The sequence below is a fragment of the Doryrhamphus excisus genome, linkage group LG3 (assembly GCF_037039965.1).
Source record: "Doryrhamphus excisus strain RoL-2023G ecotype Guam linkage group LG3, RoL_Dexc_Guam_v1.1, whole genome shotgun sequence".
NCBI classification, from domain to species: Eukaryota; Metazoa; Chordata; class Actinopteri; order Syngnathiformes; family Syngnathidae; genus Doryrhamphus; species Doryrhamphus excisus.
Genome location: NC_136359.1, coordinates 10,974,330 through 10,991,000, shown reverse-complemented (window position 1 = coordinate 10,991,000; position 16,671 = coordinate 10,974,330). Strand labels below are relative to the sequence as shown.

The 16,671-nt window shown below is 41.9% G+C and overlaps 1 protein-coding gene across 1 annotated transcript in view; it reads right to left on the bottom strand.

Annotated features, from left to right (window-relative positions):
- Window positions 1–16,671, bottom strand: part of kcnip3b (Kv channel interacting protein 3b, calsenilin) — a 36,499-nt gene that overhangs the window by 9,784 nt on the left and 10,044 nt on the right. Inside the window, exon 2 of the mRNA XM_058070934.2 lies at window positions 10,559–10,733. Coding sequence (XP_057926917.2) covers window positions 10,559–10,733 — 175 coding nt within the window. The remainder of the gene's footprint in view (window positions 1–10,558; window positions 10,734–16,671) is intronic.

Genomic DNA, 16,671 nt, shown 5'->3' with positions numbered 1-16,671 from the left:
CTGTTGTTCTTTTTACAAGTCTACCCCAGGCTTTGTGCCAGTATACTCTTTTATTTTTTTTCCCCACCCCCCCCAACATTTTGTAGGTCAACTTTGCAGTGGCTGACAACACTGAGGTTTTTGTGCCATGGTGTTACCTTCAAAAGAAGACATGGGCTCCAGAATGCCAAACTGCTTAAGAACGGCCATAAACAGAATGATGACCACTCCGATGGCAAACAGCTCCATGCCTTGGATCCCCATGGCTGTGGAGGAGTGGAAGTGGACCGAGTCTTGAGGATGAAAGACCAGGCCGACCCAGGTCACGGTGGGCCGGGCCGTCCTTTGCGAGTAAGTGTTCTCACCAGTGTTCAGCAGCCTGACAGGTGGGAGACTGCATGTGTTTGTATCCAAGACACCAACAAGCGGCTTGTAATGTCAACACTGATGCTGAAGTGGAAAAAACGTGGAAGCCGACATATATGGACAACCTCCCTGTTTGGATCCAGGAGGGAAGACGGGGCCATTTATCACAGCGCATTAAAAGAGACGTTTAAAGTCACTTTCCTGCAAATTTCTCCTCGTAAACCAAACTGCTATTATCGGTCCTCACGTCATCGCTTAACACTAAATCATATATTGTGTATTGCTGAAGATGGACAAGTGCACTTTTTGGAGCCACTCTTTACATCCATTTTTATAACAAGACAGAAACAAAGTCTGCTCTACCATCCATGCCTTTAAACTGCAAATAAATCACCCCATTGTATGCAGAAGAAGACAAAAACATTTGCTACAAAACTGGGAATGTTCTATCAAGCAGTGATCAGCCATAAAGAGTACATGAAGGTCTTGTGGTGCTCAAAGCCGAGAACAACTTAAACATCCTCTTTCTGCTCTGCTTCTTGAATCAATAATCCAAAATCCTCCACCCAAGCATCTGTTGGTACAATTCAATGATAGGTCCCTCTGTCCAAACCCAGGTCCACATATGGGAGAGTCAGTCAAGGCACAATTACAGCGGCGCATCCGTGGAGTGGAGGGATATCCTGACAAAGTGAGGGAGGCGACGACCTCCCCGGCACATACTTGCATGGCTCCGCCCCCTCTTGCACCTCGAGGTTCACAACCAAACATTTTTCCTGCTTTCCTGTAGGCTCACTCTCTTCCTCTTCCTGCTGCTTTTTCTCTCCATCTCAGTTGCTCAGTGCCTCCTCCCTGCATCTCCTCGGCCATTCCATAACTTTGGTCAACCGCACTCTTTTAACCCCCTCACTCAGCACCACCATTACCCCTCCCTCTGCTCTCCTATCCAGCTCTTCTCCTCATCTTCACCTTCCTCAGACACAAAGCTTTGGGTGAAATGAAGTGTTCATACTGTACATGTATGCGCATATACACATATGGTATGGTATGTTTATTTGTTTCAGACATGCTTAACAAGTGACATGAAGGAACAATTTGCACAATTCAACATGTCTGAAAAGGAGCAGGAAGAAGCAGTGCTTATATTTCATTTATTCGCAATTCATTCACACCATAACTTTTTACATGCATGCTGATATGGCATGGCACAGGCCTGTGTTTTCTCATTTACATTTTCTTAAGTCAAAATTATATACAGTATATATGTATACGTATATATACTAGGGATATCAGATATTGATTGGCTTTTTTGCCTAAAACCAATATTGTTTTTGTTACCAACTCTCAATTTCTGATACAGCCGATACTGATACCGATATGTGTAACATGACATATCTCCTGTGGTGGAATGAACACATATGTGTTGTATGCAGCATTTTAAAAATATTGTTTTTTATGATCTAGAAAAAAATCCCATATTGATATTGACCGATATCACATTTTTATGCTGATATTGGGCCGGTAATTATCAATATTGGTGCTGGCAACTCTGCATTGTAATCAATATTACATACATTTAGAAGGTTGAATATGAATGTGCATTGATGCAAGAAAAAAAGTCAAAACTTTTCAACAAAAGGTAAAAAATATATAAAAAAAAGGTATAAAAATATAATATAGATTAAATACACATAAGTATAATGTTAGTTATCATATTTTATCAGATGGCATATTTTTGAAACTATATTATTTTTTATATAATTTATTTTATCATATGCAGTATTTATCGTATACACGACTATAAATGACAAATATATTTTTTTATTCCACGATAATATGAATAATTTTGGGCTGTTCATATAGATGCAGACTGGTGCATCATAATTAGGGTTTAAAAGGGTTGAAAACTTTTTCGCATTCAGTTGGATTGACAAGATATTTATCATTTATGGGCACCTACGCCTTTATTCATAAGCACAAATAAATACAAACTATAATTTTATGAATATACGAATATATAATATACTTTTTTAAAAGAGCATACTCCAAGTTAATTTTCCTCAAAAATAAGAGTATGAAGGGAAATATAAATGGGAACTTTATCAGTTTATTCCCATTCACGCCCATAAATTTCTATCTGATTTTAATGGAAAGTATCCAACCACGTTCCCTAAATCCTGCCCAAGACCCTGTCTTCCTTTTTTTTTGCAGTTTTGTGATGAGTGGTGACAAAAACCTAAACCTTTACCACTGCAAACTATGCAACAGCTGGCCATAGCTATAGGCAATATAAAAAGTGTTGCAGGTCAAGAGAGGATAAGTGATGACGCCGCACTTGCTAATGCATCCAGATGGGGGATCAGTGTGTGTGTGTGTGTGTTAATGCACTGACTTGGTTGAATAAAGGAGACACAAAAAGAAAGGCCGGTATCATCCAGATCAATATCATTGTGGTGAGGCACTGCTGGGGAGCTTCCCTCCACTTTTTTCACCACTTAAGCAGAAAAATAGCATCGAGCAGTGACATCACCGGTCACGCTACACTGCACTTCCTGTCACTCTTCCTCAATCAGCACGGTGTCAATTTTTACAACTCCTGCATGAAGGTCAAATTCAGATTTTACGATACTCTGCATTTTGTGAAGGGATCCTGTGCGGATTGTAGTACACATGCTGAAGAATTGTGTGCTTAGTGCTGCTTTATGAGGGATTCTCACTGTGTATGTGTGTGCGCTAGCCATTAGGGCACTAACAGGTTTTTAAAAGGAAGGCTGGGCTTTGCCTGCTGACACAACAGCCAGTAAAGACCTATAGAGATCACGTCACCTCCAATACAAGCCAAATGTAAACTTCTTAAATACCTCTCATGAAGCCAGCTCAGGTTTTTTATTTGAATATTCAGTAAAGCTTCACACAGAGTAATTCTTGCCACTGGGCTGCACTTCCTCAAATATTGTATTGACAAATATTAGTGGTAGTTCATTTACTTTTCATTCATTTTCACTGATGCTTGTCACCACGGTTGAGGGGGTTGCTGAAGCCTATCCCAATTGTCTTTTGGGGTAGAGGTGGGGCACACTCAGAACTGGATGCCAACATTAATTCAATCAGCTGTAAATATTAGTACATTACTGACCTCAAGTGGTGGGTTGCGGTATTGATAAAAAAATGGCAACCATGCCAATAAACATACTTGTTAAGTATATGCTATCTTTTCTAATATATCTGCTTTCATTTATGTATTTTATGCAATAAAATGGGGCTTGAAACTGGTATTTTTGGAATTAAGGATTTACATATTGTAATGAACTCATTATGCAATTCTAAAGTCTGATTTAAATTATGGAAATATTTTGAAGTATTCAAATCAATATACACCATAAAGTAATCCATACTCACTGGCCTCAATATAAATGCACATTGATGCTCAGTTTCAATTGCTGCTGTCAGAGAGATATTTATGTATATTAGTATTAGTATTACTACTTATTAGGTGTATTTTGGTCACCTTATACTTATAGAGTTAAATTAATACAGCTCAACATTTGAGCATTTTTTGAGGCGTACCTAATGTGAGTCCAGCCATTAATAAGAATGAGGATAAGTCCCAGTTCCTACCTGAGCGATGGTACCTGGCCGCACTGTGTCCACAGTGGGAGAGGCAGGTGGGCCGAGAGAGACGCCTGCGGGCCTCCACAGACAGAGCGGCCATTACAGCTCCCATCATGCAGCTGAACTACGCAACTTACTTCTAGCTGACTCCTCTTGAGATGCGAATGTTTGATCAGAGCCAGCGAGAGCAGACAAGACACGTCCAAACTTTAAAAGGACAAATGTGAAAAGTGAGATGGTAATCTTTAGCGTGATGGGTGAGTGGCTGTGGAAGTCTGAGCCTGGTAGCCAACAACAGAAGCGCTTTCAAGTAAGGAGGAGGGGGTGGGGGGGGGGGGGGTTCACTTTTACTGCCTGCTGGTGGGGGGACCACATTTGAAAATCTGTTTGAGCCTGAAGCCCCGACGTCAGAGTCAGGAGCCCAAATAGAACAGAGCCACGGATCAAACAGCAATACACAGCTTGTGACCTTTAACATCACACGGTGTCGCACACCTCCGCTTTTCTTTTCTACTCTGTGTGAATCTCTCCCTCGCCTCTGAACCTGCCTCCCTGTGAGTGAAGCATAAAGTATGACCCTCCATACAAGTGTTAAAACAATTAAAACTGATATGTACGGCGGTCGAGTGGTTAGCACGCAGACCTCAGAGCTAGGAGACCAGGGTTCAATTCCACCCTCAGCCATCTCATGCATGGGTTTTCTCCGGGTACTCCGGTTTCCTCCCACATTCCAAAAACATGCTAGGTTAATTGGCCACTCCAAATTGTCCATAGGTATGAATGTGAGTGTGAATGGTTGTTTGTCTATCCAGGGTGTATCCAGCCTCTCACCCAGCTGGGATAGGCTCCAGCACCCCCCGCGAACTTGTGAGGAAAAGCAGTAGAAAATGTACTGTATTGGCCCCAGTATAAGACAACTCTGAACTTCTGTCATCAACTGGTAAATAACGCCTTCTCTGAATGGGTCGCCTGGCTGTACTTCGCCAAATCGTTAGTCTGTGTGAGTGACGGGAAGAAAATCTCATCTTACTTGGGGATGGGGGCATTTGGTTCCACCTGATAGTTTGCGTGTGTACATTTCAAGATGGTACATATAAAACAACCCATTTTTTTCAGATTTTTTCTTGGGAAAAAAAAAACTTTCTACCACTTTCTCCTCACAAGGGTCGCGGGGGTGCTGGGGCCTATCCCAGCTGTCTTCAGGTGAGAGGCGGGGTACACCCTGGACTAGTCGCCAGCCAATCACAGTGCATATATAGACAAACAACCATTCACACTCACATTCATACCTATGGACAATTTGGACCTAGCATTAACCTGGCATGTTTTTGGAATGTGGGAGGAAACCGGAGTACTCGAAGAAAACCCAAGCATGCACTGGGAGAACATGCAAACTCCACACAGAGATACAGAGAATTGGACCCAGGTCTTCCCAATCTCCTGACTGTGTGGCCTTCATGCTAACCACTCATCCACCGCGTGGCACAATAAACCAAAATAATATGCAGACTCTTGCCTAACCACATACAATCATGCGGTTAAACATTTACGTTAAATGAACTAATATTGTGTAATTATTATACAATGCTTACTGACAAAATATTGCAGTCCTTCCATTACAAATACTCAGCTGCGTGTGATACCTATTCTGACCATCAGAGGGTAGTAAAGACTAAAGAAAGTGGCCACATTTTACACAGAGGACCACATACTGAAAAATGAAAGGATGCGAGACCCACTTTGATTTCTTTTGCTAATGCTGTTTTTTTTACATTTTCCAAATATTTTAAGTCTCTTATAGTAAATTTTGTTGTTGTAATTATGATTTTGATTTATTATGATTTTTAAAAAACTTTATTCCCATGGGTGCACCAGTGGTTAGCGCGTAGACCTCACAGCGAAGAGACCGGAGTTCAAGTCCACCCTCGGCCATCTCTGTGTGGAGTTTGCATGTTCTCCCCGTGCATGCGTGGGTTTTCTCCGGGTACTCCAGTTTCCTCCCACATTCCAAAAACATGCTAGGTTAATTGGTGACTCCAAATTGTCCATAGGTATGAATGTGAGTGTGAATGGTTGTTTGTCTATATGTGCCTTGTGATTGGCTGGCGACCAGTCCAGGGTGTACCCTGCCTCTCGCCCAAAGACAGCTGGGATAGGCTCCAGCACCCCCTCAACCCTTGTGAAAATGAATGAATGAATGAACAAAAAAAACGTTATTCCCAATTGACAAACACAGGCAAATACAGGCGATTGCCTGGGGCCCCAAGATCTCCAGTGGTCCCTAAACGTCTCATAAAAACAAATTCTTGATTTTTTTTTTAATTTAAAGTACATACAGTATTCCTAGTTTAGTCTCCATTCATGTGCTTAAAAACAACATATAATCTATCATGAGCGCTTCCACTGCTCCCCCCTCCCTTCTTATGCAATGGACTATTCAATATAACTGCTGTGAAGACTTATTCCGGAAGACGGAAGAAGAAAAACAAACTTTTTGGCTCAATTTGGAGAAAATTGATGCAGTTACTCCAGTGCAATGAAGAAGAGTAGAAGGCGAGAGGGAAAAAATCCATAAAAAAAAAAATCCAAACTATCAGACAGCCGGAGGCTCTTGACAGCAGCACCAGCTGACAAGAATGCAGTGGTTTCAGCGATGAAGCTGAGAGTGATGCTTAAACCATATAAAATGTTGCCTAATGTAGCTCTGCTTCTTTCCCAACCTAATTTTTCAAAAATTACAACTCTTTTTTTTTGTTTTGGTTGTTTCTCATAACATTATGACTTTAAGATATATTAAAGGACCTTACAATGTTGTATTCTCGTGTTAAATGACGACTAAGTTTCAGATAATGAGATTTGCGCATTTGGAAAGAAGTTTGGGATGATTCAAAATGCTCTGTTTCAGAGGGCGTTGCAAAACTGTTCTTCTGTGATGTCACAGAGTAGCGGGCTTCCTTATATGGGCGTGCGCTGTAGGCCAGATACGCTCTCTGCCCTCCTCTTACTCTGCTTCTCTGTTAACGGTGTTAGCAATGGCTCCCAGGAAGTGTTTATTTGGGTCTAAGGGAAAGCCACATTTGTTTACAATTCCTAAAAGGCCACCATAAGGCACAGGTGGTTGGAGTTCCTCATTCCCTACCAGCAAAAGAAATGCATTTTAATTAGGGCTGTCAGAGTTAACACATTAATGGCGCGTTAACAAAACATTCCTTTTACGGCGGTAATTTTTTTGACATGTGATTAACGTGTGCTCCCCCTGTTTGATCCCTCAGCCCCCAATGTAGTTTCATAGAAGCACGGTAACTCACGGTGAAAAAAAGCATAACAGGTCCCCATTAAGACCAAAATGTTACTTGTGACATAATCTCCTTTTTCATAAAGCATCCCCAGAAATACCATAAAATAAAAAGTGACAAATAAAATAACAAAAAGAGAGGAAGCCTTAAGTAGAGTGCTGTTTCAGCCAGATAGAGGTGATAGGATAGACTTTCAATCAATGATCAACGGAAGGACATGCAACACGATGCCAAAAGGAAATATCTGATGTCATCAATTCATTTTCTATACTGCTTGTCCTGAAACCTATTCCAGCTGACTTCAGAGAGACAGGTCTGTTAGTTAGAGTCTGACAAAGTTTTTGAATTGTGGAAGGAGGGAATCCACATAAAAATTAAAATTCCACACACACAGCTGCATCTAACCCATGCTGGATGTTTTTCACATATACTCTTCATATGCAATGCAAGTTACACTATTGGCAGAATATAAACCGATGTCTCATTTTTATGCCAATATCCACATTAAACGCATTGACTACAGGTAATAAAGGTTTTATGATGGCAACAGTTTGACCCTGGAACAGATCATTTCTATTCCCAGTATTTCCTACGGGAAACCAGCATCTGGGAGCAGGATTGTTGTCAAAATTCCTCTCTACATTCTTAATTCCTAATTAAACGCATTGACTACAGGTAATAAAGGTTTTATGAGGGCAGCAGTTTGACCCTGGAACAGATCATTTCTATTCCCAGTATTTCCTACGGGAAAACCAGCATCTGGGAGCAGGATTGTTTTCAAAATTCCTCTCTACATTCCTACATTTGCTTGTTTTTGCTCTGGCATATTCCAACAGCAGTCTTCTTCTAGAAAGGCATAGTTTCACACCATTTCATCATAAATAACTCGAAATCTTGAAATAAAATTGTAGGATCGAGACTACCTTGATCGGGCGTCCCAGCAATGAAGCCAAGAATGCAGCACAGTAGTTTGTCGAGTTCCTTCTTACACTCTGCCCTGCAGGAATTCATCCTCTCCAACATTTGAGAAGATGCAAATTGGGCTTTCATAAGACCTAAAATAGTCCAATGACTTGCGCATTCATTAAATTGAAGCCATTTCACACAGAGACACTAGACCACAGCAGGATGTTCTGATGGTTCCTCCTCTCCCCACTGCCACTCTCCTCCACTTGTGTCAACTCACTGGAGGTGAACTCTGACATGATATTCCGGCTGCTGTCACTTTAACATGACCTGGACTCAACTACGTACAGTATTCATCAGCTGCTATAACACAAGACAACCCCTCCCATTTTCCGTCTCCTATTCCACTTTATATATTACATTCCACCATATAAAGGATCTGTTTGCTCTCTGTGACACATCAGCCATTAAAATGCAGCACTCACATTTAACTCACGCTTTAACTTAGAGGTCAATGCCAAGTCATGTCATAAAAGTGTCACTTGATTGTGTTTATTCGTATATATCATCACCCACCAACCGCTGCCTTCTATTACATCCACAATATCTAATAATGTACAAGCTGAATGCTGCCACAACCCAAACAATCTGCCGTGCAAACCCAACACCCCACCCCCCAGGCTGCCTCACCTCCATAGACATCTCCATTTCAATGCCTGCTATTTATAGCTGCCAGACATTACAGAGGTGGAGGGCTTACCTGCAAACAATGTCTGAATCCTGCAAAGCGATGCTGAGATGAAATAAATGGCATCACGGGTGAGCTTTCTTTTGCTGTGTGACTTGTGAGCTGCACTTTCCATCACCCCGGGGTAGTTCCTTACCACATTTCTGCTCAATTACTTGCTCAGAAGACGCTCAAAACAAAGGAGAGAATTGGATGCCTAATTGCCAGGTTTGAAGGAAGGTTCAAAGTACAAGAAAGGAAAAGACATACAACACCACTTCAATATGACTACTTGCTGTTACTACTCACAAGATGAGACGATGCATGAGATCGAGTCCACGAGAACGAGATGAGATTTTACCATTAATTTTTCCCATTAATTTTAATTTTCCTGATCCTATCCATCCTGGTCACTCCCAATGAGAACCTCGCCATCCTCATCTCTGCTGCATCCAGTTCTGCTTCCTGTCTAGGCCTGCACACACACTGCATTGTGTCAAGGCCAAACAGCACTTTTGTATACATTTCCTTTCATTTTAGCTGGAAGTCTTCAATCACACCTGACACTTTCATTCATTCGTTCCATCCTGCCCGCACAGGCTTCTTCACCTCCACCTCCTGTTGAACCCATGTACTTAGAATTCTCCACCTTCTGTATCTCTTCTCCCTGTAACCTCACTCTTCCACTTGGGTCCCTCTCATTCAAACACATATACTCTTGCTGCGGCTAATCTTCATTCCTCTCCTTTCCAGGGAAAACCATCCACTCTTCTAGCATCTCCTCCAACTGTTCCCTTTGTGTTTTAAATAGCTAACAACAAGTGATACACAGCCTATTTCAGTTTATTTTGTTCAATAAATGACTTTTTCTAAGTGTTTTTTCACACTCCCCCTTCTTGCTTTTGCATATTGTTGCTCTACTTAAAACCAAATGTGCAAAAGGTAAAATTCTAGGCATTTTTCAACTGGTCTTAATCTGATCAGGTCTGTATGTCAGCTTAGCACTCTTGGAAACCCCCGCAATGACAAATAGGTCATAGTCATACCCATAGTGCATACTTTTGGGGTGGTGTAAAAGGGGCTAGAAGGTATAGAGACAATGAAGGGGACAAGTGGAGAAGGAAATAAATGAGGGAAGGAATCAAAAGAAAGGGAAGTGGGGGGAAAAGCATGAATGAAAATGGCGGTAATGACACCAGAGGGGGTATGAATAAGATACGGTAGAAAGAATTGAAGTGCGATGAGCTAAAAAAAGGAAGCAAGGATGTTCTCCTCCCCCGGGCGAAGAAGTAATTGGCTGCTGGAGACCACTAGGTGGGGCACAGAGACAACCAATCACTACCGTGGGCGCCTAGTGAATGAAATAAAAAAAAAGTGCCTTCACAGTAAATTCCATTGTGTGTTTTTCTGAAGATAAATGAAGAGACAGGACGTGGAAGATAGTAGAGGAGGAGCAATTTGTTAAAGAGGCTTAGATGATCCCCCAGGTACTTGAACCTGAGGAGGACTGAGCAACACAATGAACCTCTGCCCTCTTCTGGGACACAGAGGGTCATGGAAGCTCCGGCAAGTCAATTGGTGGACCAGTTGGAATACTGTTAGTCACACACCATGAAGTTAAAGCATTCACCCGTGTAACACACAAATACTCATGCTGGTCTTGCCTACTCACCTTTGTCCTGCGGCTGCGTGCTGGCAATAATCCATTTGACCAGGCAGCATTTCATCAGAGCTTTGCGGGAAAACCTGGGCTTCTGCCACTTCCCAGAATCCTTGGCTCTGCCTGGCGCAGGCTCCACGCCATTGGCATCTCCCAGTAGGCTGCCGTCCACCACTTTACCGTCAGCCTGCAGGGAAGGTGGGAGGCGGGGAGGGAGGAAGGAGATGCAGACAGACAGAGAGAGTTCAGGTCAATATGGAAATGGAAGAAAGCCAAGGAAGGGATTTTTGGAATGAAGCATTCGAGAGCTTAAGAAATTAGCCTCTGATCTGAAGTTAATTCACTAACGCTTTAAAAAAGCTTAATAAGAGTTCAGCTGCAGGCCATATATTATCTTTTTATGCGTCTACTCTACCTATACATACAGTTAAGCCCAATGTTATTCGGAACCTGGCTAAATGTTGTGATGCTGTGCTCGGAAATATTCTTTTTTTTTTATTAATCGAATAGCTGAAGATCACATCTGTAAATGGATCCTATAGAGTCATCCTTCGTGGCTCAAATTTTGTGGCTTCACTTGGTTTAAAAAAAAGAAATTAATTCATAAATCATGCTGTCGTGATTGAGTCTTCGGAAATATGCATATTTAAGCAAATTTTACATATTATTTATTTAGTATTTTCAAGCATAAAAATGGTTAAATGAACTGAAATATGGATATATACATATATATTTGTATATTAGCTAAAGCTAGGTGTCTGTGAAGAGAGACATATAGGTGGTCGAACCTGATCGCCGGAACAACAGGCTTTTATAGTGGGTTTGAATGATCTCACAATGGGCACAATAACAATAACAGAATAATAATCATAACAATAATGCGGGCTAATGCTGTGGCCATAATCTCTTCATGTCTGAACCCCTGAGCCTCCTATGTCTACTACATCGGGCAGTACGAGTGTAAAGGTGACTATAGGGGTGTTATTTCATGTCTAGAAGGCTTTAATAATGGTCGTAAACAGGCTTTCTATGCACTAAATACAAAAATATTCAATTCAAAAATAAGGATTACTACTTTGCTGAAATTCACTTATCACGGTACAGTTAAGCATAATAAATGAGGGGTTACTGTACAAGGGTTATGGAGGCAAGGTTTACAATACACAATGCATGTGCATACAATACAGTATGGCCTGAGTGACCGGATCATATGTAGACAGATTCAAGCACATGTCTTCACACGGGACATTTACATGTGCCTCTTCCAATACGTGTCCAGTGACCAAACTCGGGGTCGGATATCACCTTGTCTCTAAATGTAAATAAACCTGCATTTGCCCATGAATAATTTCAGATAGATACAGTAAATGTGTTAAAAACAAAACATGCATCAAAGAGCCCTTTGCCAAGAAACCATGTGCCTTGTTGATGATTCATAAAATAGCTTTCAACGTTTTACTCTATTGGGACCCTATAAAAAACTGACCAGTGACCTACTTTGGGCCTCAATCCTAATATGGGAGAACCCTTGTGTAGTGTAATGTATTTCCTTTGATGTTGAACTGGAATTTCGTGGATATTTTAATCCTAAATGATTGAATCCTAATTGATCCACAGGATCTTGTAAATATTCCAAAAGGCTTCAAGACACCAAAAGGCATATAGAAACATATGCATGTTACTATAATGCGTAAATGTGGTGAAGCCTGAACAAACAGAGGCTGTGTTGACTATGCCGAGGAGAAGAAAGCAGCGCTTAACAAAGGAAGATGAAGGAAAAACGTATAGCGGTTATTTTCAACAGCCGTTTAATCCCATGGGTGCAGGGCAATGCAAATGTCTTCGCATGGGTGAGAGAGAAAATAGAAAGAGTGCGAGAGGTAAAAAGAAAAAAAAATGATGCGAAGGCTATAAGGTCTGCTGGCATTCCTGGAAGAACTAAAGTCAATTAGCATAATGAATCCAGACCTTATCCGAGAAGAAGCGCAGAGGGCGACTAGAGGACAGAGAGCTGGAGATGAAGATAAGGAAACACTTTGTAATACAATCAAAAAAATACAGTGGTAACATCCGGTGTGTTCGTCCCAGCAAATCAGGTGTCTGACTAATTGAGTTAACAAAAGGATAATGCGTGTCTTTTTAAATATAAATACACATAGCTACATGTACAATGTGTATTTCAGAGCACATTATTCACCAGCTGAGGAGTAAAGTCAAGTTATTGCACATAAACACATAAGAAAACACCCATAATTTGACATTTCACTGAATGTGTAAGGAGTAATGGGCCTTGACATGGCGTACAGACCCGATATTTGTTCCCTCGTCTGAAAGAGACAGCTCACCTTATATTCAGTCAAGACATCTACAGATACAAACAGGTTTCACCAAAGGAGTCAAAGCTTTTCATCCTGTCACTCCCGCACAATGGCTGAGGGGTGAGCATGTTGGCCACACAATCAGGAAAAACCTGGGTTCAAATGTATATGTGATCACTGTTTTGTGGTTGACCTACTAAATTAATTAATTCATTCATTCATTTTCCACTGCTTTTTCCTCACAAGGGTCGCAGGGGTGCTGGAGCCTATCCCAGCTGTCTTCGGGCGAGAGGCAGGGTACACCCTGGACTGGTCGCCAGCCAATCACAGGGCACTGACCTACTAAATATCAGTATAATTCATTCATTCATTCATTTTCTACCGCTTTTTCCTCACAAGGGTCACGAGGGTGCTGGAGCCTATCCCAGCTGTCTTCGGGCGAGAGGCGGGGTACACCCTGGACTGGTCGCCAGCCAATCACAGGGCACTGACCTAGTAAATATCAGTATCAATTATCAATATTCAAGACATATGTAATATTCTGGTCACTAGGCGTCAGTAGTGTTCCACTGATGAGGGCTTATCTTATCTTGTATCACCATAAAACTGCAAGGAGTCAGCCAATGCATGTCCGACATGATAGAGTGGAAAAAAGTTCTCCCATGCAGTGTGGAAGTGGTTTGTTATTTACTTTTTACTTTGTCCTTACCCACACCATTTGAAAATAAATTGGAGGCTAACTAGTTAGCTCGGTAACTTGCTATATGCTATGAGTGGCGGTCGTGTCTTATGACCCTGCACTGATCCTGCAGCCTGCGCAGTGTTACACAATGTGTAAACAATAAAAATAATAGGAGTTCAACAGTGACTATAGGGGTGTTATTTCATGTCAATAGGGCTCTGATAGTTTTAATGTTGTTGTTGTTCATTCATTCATTCATTTTCTACTGCTTATCCTCATGCTGGAGCCTATCCCAGCTGTCTTCGGGCGAGAGGCGGGGTACACCCTGGACTGGTCGCCGCCACATATAGACAAACAAGCATTCACACTCACATTCATACCTATGGACAATTTGGAGTTAATTAACCTAACCAATTAACCTAGCATGTTTTTGAAATGTGGCAGGAAACCGGAGTACCCGGAGAAAACCCACACATGCACGGGGAGAACATGCAAACTCCACACAGTGAGGGTGGAATTGAACTTGGGTTTCCTAGCTGTGAGGTCTGTGCGCTAACCATTCCAACGCCGTGCAGCCCTGTTTTTGTTTTTGTTTCGGTTTTGGTAGAAAATGAATGAATGAATGAAAGTTGAGTACAATACAAAAGGATATCCATAATTCCACTCGGCAGTTGTTGGATGCGACAAGCCCTCTCTGTAAGACCCCAAAAATCACATCTAATATGCCTCTTTCAGACTTTTAATACCATTTTATATTTGGGTCAAAATTGTAGTGATGTAGGTGCTTACACATTAGTCTAAAACCTGAACTAATAAAACAAAAAAGAGGTTTTATAATGGAAAGGGTTTGATTCATGCATCTATTCCCACATCATCTGAGTAGCAAGAGAATCAAAAGAGTAGCAAGTAGAAAAAGGCAGCACGCATCCAGCTGTGACACATCTTTAGAGAGCAGTATTCGCCAAAGGAACAGAGGAGGATGAGAGACTGCCAGAACAGATGCTGCCAGACATTGTTTTTAACATTGGCAAATTACTCGCACACCACTGAACACGCAGACGTACAGTACTTTGTACAGCGATAAACACACACTCAGCGAGGACGTAATGCATTTGCATTACTGCTTAGCTGACCCAAAACAAAAATGTAATCATATGTCTGAACCATTAAAATGTCCCTGCTGAATTAAATGTCCTCAATGGAATGTTTTAAAACCTGATCCCCACAGGATAGGTTTAAAAGAGTACACACACATGCGCACGCAAACACACTCACACAGTTAAAGTTGTTTCTCTGTTCTCCGTTCCCCTTTAACGCTTCAGCTAGCTCTGTGCTAGGGCAGCACTTCTCTGTGTGATGTCTGTGCAACGCACACACACTATCTCTATACGGTACAACATATACGCATCATGCACAGAACAAACAGAGCAGCAAAAAAAGGCGCACATTAGCGTGTGTGCTCTGCTATAAATGATTAAATATCAGTGGCTGTGTTGTTGCTTCGGCGCATGTTGGTTTATATGAAGCGTGAACTCTGACCTCATTACTTACCACTGTAAGTACTTCAGCTACAACAACTGGGATTACTTCATATTATTTGGCAATGGACGTTCTGATGCTCTGAAGCCCCCTACAAACAAAATACTATACATATAGTATCATATTTTTGTTTCACCACATCCTTATTACATCACCATATTTTGCACTCATATAGCCAGCCATGGATACAGAGTGAAAAACGGTTCTCATGCCATTCCGTGTGGAAGTGGTAATTTTTTGGCGTCCTTCTTCTACACTGTGTTTGAAAACTTTTACGTTTAGAAGAAGGGCTGCAGGGCGGATGCGTGGTTAGCTCGCAGACCTCACAGCTAGGAGACCCGAGTTCGATTCCACCCTCAGCCATGTCTGTGTGGAGTTTGCATGTTCTCCCTGTGCATGCCTGGGTTTTCTCCAGTTTCCTCCCACATTCCAAAAACATGTTAGGTTAATCTGCGACTCCAAATTGTCCACAGGTATGAAAGTGAGTGTGAATGGTTGTTTGTCTATACAGTGAAGAAAATAAGTATTTGAACACCCTGCTATTTTGCTATTTCTCCCACTTAGAAATCATGGAGGGGTCTGAAATTTTCATCGTAGGTGCATGTCCACTGTGAGAGAGATAAACTAAAAAGAAAAATCCAGAAATCACAATGCATGATTTTTTAACAATTTATTTGTGTGATACAGCTGCAAATAAGTATTTGAACACCTGAGAAAATGAATGTTAATATTTGGTACAGTAGCCTTTGTTTGCTATTACAGAGGTCAAACGTTTCCTGTAGTTTTTCACCAGGTTTGCACACACTGCAGGAGGGATCTTGGCCCACTCCTCCACACAGATCTTCTCTAGATCAGTCAGGTTTCTGGGCTGTCGCTGAGAAACACGGAGTTTGAGCTCCCTCCAAAGATTTTCGATTGGGTTCAGGTCTGGAGACTGGCTGGGCCATGCTAGAACCTTGATATGCTTCTTACGGAGCCACTCCTTGGTTTTCCTGGCTGTGTGCTTCGGGTCGTTGTCGTGTTGGAAGACCCAGCCACGACCCATCTTCAATGCTCTGACAGAGGGAAGGAGGTTGTTCCCCAAAATCTCACAATACACGGCCCCAGTCATCCTCTCTTTAATGCAGTGCACTCGTCCTGTCCCATGTGCAGAAAAACACCCCCAAAGCATGATGCTACCACCCCCATGCTTCACAGTAGGGATGGTGTTCTTCGGATTGTACTCTTCATTCTTCTTCCTCCAAACACGCTTATTGGAATTATGACCAAAAAGTTCTATTTTGGTCTCATCTGACCATAAAACTTTCTCCCATGACTCCTCTGTATCATCCAAATGGTCATATGCAAACTTAAGACGGGCCTTGACATGTGCTGGTTTAAGCAGGGGAACCTTTCGTGCCATGCATGATTTCACATCATGACGTCTTAGTGTATTACCTACAGTAACCTTGGAAACGGTGGTCCCAGCTCTTTTCAGGTCATTGACCAAGTCCTGTCGTGTAGTTCTGGGCTGATTCCTCACCTTTCTTAGAATCATTGAGACCCCACGAGGTGATATCTTGCATGGGGCTCCACTCCGATTGAGA